The sequence below is a fragment of the Fukomys damarensis genome, unplaced genomic scaffold (assembly GCF_012274545.1).
Source record: "Fukomys damarensis isolate Sample0158 unplaced genomic scaffold, DMR_v1.0_HiC HiC_scaffold_19, whole genome shotgun sequence".
In the NCBI taxonomy this organism is placed as follows: Eukaryota; Metazoa; Chordata; class Mammalia; order Rodentia; family Bathyergidae; genus Fukomys; species Fukomys damarensis.
Window position 1 is genome coordinate 64,847,235 of NW_022900931.1, and position 5,040 is coordinate 64,852,274.

General features: G+C 51.1%; 1 protein-coding gene across 1 annotated transcript; it reads left to right on the forward strand.

Annotated features, from left to right (window-relative positions):
• The first annotated feature begins 405 nt into the window (after positions 1-405).
• On the forward strand, positions 406-4,211 carry Dkkl1 (dickkopf like acrosomal protein 1). The gene is made up of 5 exons (XM_010640732.2): positions 406-567; positions 779-951; positions 1,185-1,322; positions 1,445-1,534; positions 3,840-4,211. Exons 2-5 carry the CDS (start codon positions 796-798, stop codon positions 4,134-4,136), a joined length of 681 nt encoding a protein of 226 aa, XP_010639034.1. The 5' UTR covers positions 406-567; positions 779-795; the 3' UTR covers positions 4,137-4,211.
• The last annotated feature ends 829 nt before the right edge of the window (positions 4,212-5,040 follow it).

Here is a 5,040-nt window from a genome sequence, read left to right on the forward strand (position 1 = left end):
CTAGAATGACTGCTTGGATTCTGGATTTTCAGGGGCACAGGGAGGCTAGGAATGAAACCGGGGGTTGGGGCTGGGACACAGGCTTGACTCAGGTTTAGGGGCGTGTTCTAAAGAGAGGGGCGTGGCTTTAAATCAAGGAGGGTGGCTGTCTGCGATCTCCGTAGAACTAGAACTGAGGGCCAGATCAGAGCACGCTGGCGATAGTGTACTGGGTCACCAAGACTGAGGTTACCCAGAAGGGGAGTGGTCAGTTGAAGGAGGCGTGGCCAAGGAAGAAAGCTGGGCTGTGATTTGTTTTTATGGAAGGATGGAGGCGTGGTTCAACTTTGCTGGGGCGTGGCTATGAAACAGGCCCAGACTCCTAGGTGAGGTCAGCAGATGGGCGTGGTTAAACAGTGGGGGTGTGGCTGCCAATAACGCTCCAGGCGTCCCGCGTGGGTTGAAAACCGAACTGTGAGGACTGTAACAGTCCTCCTTGGAGTAGGGAGTCGGGAGTCGGGGAGTCCAGCGACTGGCCTGTGGTCTAACATAAGGGCGGAGCTCGGAAGGGCCAGGGAGTCGGCAAAGGTGAGGCCTAAGATCGGCGTGTGAGGCTGAACCCAAAAGAGATTCGGGAAGAGGGCGGCCTACGAAGTATGTAAGGGGAGGGAATGGAAGAGAGGTGCCTTGAATGCGGTGTGGGGAGTTGTACGGACGAGGGCAGAGCCGGGCCAGGGGTGGGACTGGGGTGTCACGGGGCGGGCTGTGGGACGAGGGCCTGACCGCCTCCTCCGCACAGCCTTCCAGCCGCCGGCCATGTGGCATCCGCTGGTCCCGCTGCTATTGCTCCCCTGCGCCCTGCTGCCCGCCTCGTTAGCGGCCCCCATGGGCCACGATGACGCCCAAGAAAGCTCTTCGGATTTCCTAGGCCTCCAGAAACTTCTCCAAAGCTTCAGTCGACTCTTCCTGAAAGTAAGTGATGGCAAAGGAGGAAGAGGCAGAGAGAGAGACGGGGCAGCAGAAGAGAGGAAGAGGCAAGGAGGACCGATGAGGAGAGAAGGGAAGAATGAGCGACAGGGAGTTAGGCTGGGGGACTGCGGCAGAGGCCGGGCAGATACGCCTTGGGGGTGGGAGGAACGTGGGCGAGGCCCGGGCACCCCAGGAGATGAGGTCCAGTAGCTCACTGGTCACCTCTCTGACCCCAGGATGACCTGCTGCGGGATCTGGGCCGCTTCTCCGCCCCTGTGGATTTCCGGGGCCGCCCCACAGACTTCCATCAAGAGAAGAATCAGAAGCGCCGGCTGGGGAACAAGACCCTCTCCAGCCACCTCCAGATCGACATGGTGCCTCCTCCGGGAACCCTGGCCTGCAGACTCCCCAGCGCCCTTCATGCTGCGGTCCCATGAAGAAGGGGAGCTCTGCAGCCCAGTAGCTTTGTTTTCGTTTTCTTGCCCTGTCCTCACAGGTGACTGACAACAAGACAGGAGAGGTGCTCATCTCCGAGAAAGTGGTGGCCTCCGTGGAGCCAGAGGGAAGCCTGGAACGTCACCCTAAGGTTAGGACGTGGCCCAACCCGTGGGGCCCAGACCCCAGCATTTTGCATTATGTAGGAGGAGGGGAGAGGAATGGAGCCTCCTGAGTGCAATTTCCTTTTTCTAGGCCTCAGTTTTGTCCTCTGTCAGAAGGGACAAACCAGCCCAGAGATGAGGTTCACAACCTCAGAATATATCCATCATCAACTGTTGAGTAAAGCACAGAGGGTTTTGTGAGCTCCAAGTGTTCTGTAGACTAAAATGTGCTTTTAATTGCAAGGACTTTGTAAGCTCCACCCCATAAACCTCAAAATACGTAGTATGTGTTCTCCCCCATCACTTAAAAAATCTACCACAAAGTGCTTGTTAAACTTCTCCCTTGGAAACTTCAAAATGTGAGCTTTAACCCTGGACTTTTGAACTGAGGTATATCCCCAGCCCTTTTAATTTTTTTCTTTTTTCTTCTTTTATTTTCAGGCAAAGTCTTTCCTAAGCTTCCCAGGCTTGGATCAAACTTGCAGTCCTCCTGCCTTAGTCTCCCAGAGTGCTGGGATTATAATTGTGTGCCACCACATCAAGAACAAAATGTGTTTTGGGGGGCCAGGTGTGGTAGCACACACTTGTAGTTTCAGGTCTCAGGAGGCTGAGGCAGGAGGACTGCTACAGGTCAAGGACAGCTTGAACAACATAGTGAGACTTTGTCTCAAAAAACAAACAACAAATAAGCTTATGCTGTGTATGGTGGCCCATGCCTATCATCCCAGAATTTGGGAGGCTGAGGCAGGAGGATTGCTGTGAATTCAAGGCCAGCCTGGGCTACATAGCACAATCATGTCTCAAAAAAAAAAAAAAAAAAAACAACCCGGTTTTTATTTAGCTTAGAGGTTCTGCCACCTGCCTCACAAGCTCAAGGACCCGAGTTCGATCCCCCGTACCAAAAAAAATTGCAAACAAAAACAAACAAGATAAATAATATATATTTTAATATATTATATATAATATATACATAGCTTTATATCTGAACTGTAATACATTGCTGACATCAAGATATTTCACCCCTAATTTCTTCCACATGATCTTCTAAGAATAGAATATCCTCCCTTGTGACCTAAGTACCACTTTTATGGCCAAGAATATTAATGTTATCAAACTTACTTCTGTATTACCTTATTAGGGGTGCTGTAACAAAAGACCACCAATTTGGTGGCAGAAATGATGGAAATTTATTGTATGTCTAGAACTTAAGCATTCAAGATCAAGATATCAGCAGTCGTGGCTCCTTTTTTTGTTTTTTTCAGTACTGGGGATCAAGTCTGCATATTTATTATACAGAGCTATACCCCCAACCCATTTTTAATTTTTTTATTTTGAGGCAGGGCCTCACTAAGTTGCCCAAGCTGGTCTGGAATTTGCAGTCCTCCTGCCTCAGCCTCTCGGAGTACTGAGATCACAGGTGTGCACCACCTGCCCAGCTTGTGGCTCCTTCTGAGGACTGTGAGGGAGAATCTCTGCCTCTCCCGTGGCTTCCGAAGTTTTGCCGGCCCTCTTTGGCATCCCTTGGCTTGTCTCTCTGATCTCTGATCTCTGCCTGCGCCTTTGCCCGTCATCCTCCCCTTTTATTTTTTTTCTTTTGAGCAAACTTTCTTTCTCCATGAGGACACACTGTTAGATTAGGGCCGAAAGGAAGATTTCATCCCAAGTAATGAAATCTGCAATAACACAAACTGAGGTCTCCAACAACTTTGGACAGGATAACAATCTCTCCCACAGGGCTTCTCAGACCCCAGTTTGTTAAGTGCTGACAGTGGGCAGAGCAGGTGACGCACTAATTTTCGTGCCTTGCACTTTGAGTAGTGAGGAACAGAAGGACGTTCAGTCCCCCATCAAATCCCCCACTTAAAGCTGTCCTTAAAGCTGGTTTCATTTTTGATCAAGGATTCAATCAAAGATCCTACAATGCATTTACGGTTGTGAGTCTTTGGTAAACCCAAGAGCTTTCAATCCCAAATCCTTTTGTATATTTCAAACTGCCTTCTAAACCTCAAAGAGTGTTTTATCCTAAAGTGTTTTGTAACCCAAAAGTCATTATAAACCCTAAAGTTCTCTGTTTACCTCCCTTTTGAGATCCCCAAACATATTTTCAATCCCAAAGTATTCTATAAATCTCAGTGTCTTTAATTCTGAAGTATTTGCAAATCCAGTACTTTGTAAACCTCGGAGAGCTTTTGAACCCCCAAAGCAGCTCCCTGGCAGCTGTAAAGTGGGGTGAGCCGAGTGTTGGGTGTGCTCTGTGGAGTGTGAGCAAATCTCACCCCTTGTCCTCCCCAGGCTCCCAAGGAAGCCCCAGTGTCCACCGGAAGAGCCATGGGCAGCTTCCACCCAGAAGGCCAACACCACGTGGCCTTCTGGATCATTAAGATGCCACAGAGGAAGTCGCACCAGGATGCTCGAGAGGACGGTAGCTGGCTAAGCGAGAAGAAACACCGCCTGCAGGCCATCCGGGATGGGCTCCGAGAGGGGACCCACGAAGGTGTCCTTGAAGATGGGACCCAGGACTCCTACTCCAGGCTGCCTGCCCGCAAGACCCACTTCCTGTACATCCTCAGGCCCTCCCAGCAGCTATAGAGGTGGGGGTGGGAGCCCTGCATAGACTCTCCAGGCCTCACCCCCAGCACCACATGGAAATAAAGAGTTCTTAACCTAGAAGCACTGTGTTTTCGGGATCTGTCCTGGGCCACATAGGTCCTGGCCCCCAACCCTAGTGCCAAGCATGAGGCCTGGCTGTCACAGCTTTTGCCGAAGTCTCCAGGTTTGGTTTTCTCATTCAAACAGGATCTGCCTCCTAAATGAGCCACTAAGACTCCAGGCCTGTCACCTCCAGCCCCGTCTGCCCTCTCAGCCCCCAACTCTTCTCCCAGTCCTGTCCTTATTCTCAGCCCCTGTATTAGTCTCCTGTAGCTGCCATAACAAGTGGCCACTGACTCAATAACACAAATGTTCTCTAAGTCAAAAATCCAAGGTGGCTCAGCTGGCCGTCAGTCTGGGTTTCACAAGGCCAGAATCAAGATGTTCACCAGCTGGGATCTTCTTGGGGGCCCCTGGAGAGAAGCTGCTTCCCACATGGGTTTCTGGAAAAACCCAGTTTGTTAGGCTTCTGGTCTGTCCTCGCTGTCAGCTATGACCTCGTGTCAGCTGGGCTTCACCACCCTTCTCTCCTGGTGGCCTCGTGACATCCAATCTCGCACTTGGTATCTCTCTCACCTCCCCTCCTTCACCCTCATCTCTACGGCTTCCTCCTCTCTACCAGACAGAGACAGCTCTCTGCTTTGTCTGCTTTTTCAGTGCCTGGAATGGAACCCAGGGCTTCACACACGCCAGACAAAGTCTTCTACTGCTGTGCTACAGCCACAGCCCACAGTTCCCTGTTTCTTAAAGGCTCCCAGGACTGGACTGGGCCCCCTGTGCAGCGTATGCCCAGCTCCCCTAAGAAGGCAACACCTTGGGAGAACCATTATCCTGCCAGCCTCAG

Coding starts and splice junctions, on each gene's coding strand:
- Dkkl1 (XM_010640732.2), top strand. CDS start 796: ATGTGGCATCCGCTGGTCCCGCTGCTATTGCTCCCCTGCGCCCTGCTG. Junction 1,323..1,444: donor GCCACCTCCAGATCGACATG/GTGCCTCCTCCG, acceptor CTGTCCTCACAG/GTGACTGACAACAAGACAGG. Junction 1,535..3,839: donor GCCTGGAACGTCACCCTAAG/GTTAGGACGTGG, acceptor TGTCCTCCCCAG/GCTCCCAAGGAAGCCCCAGT.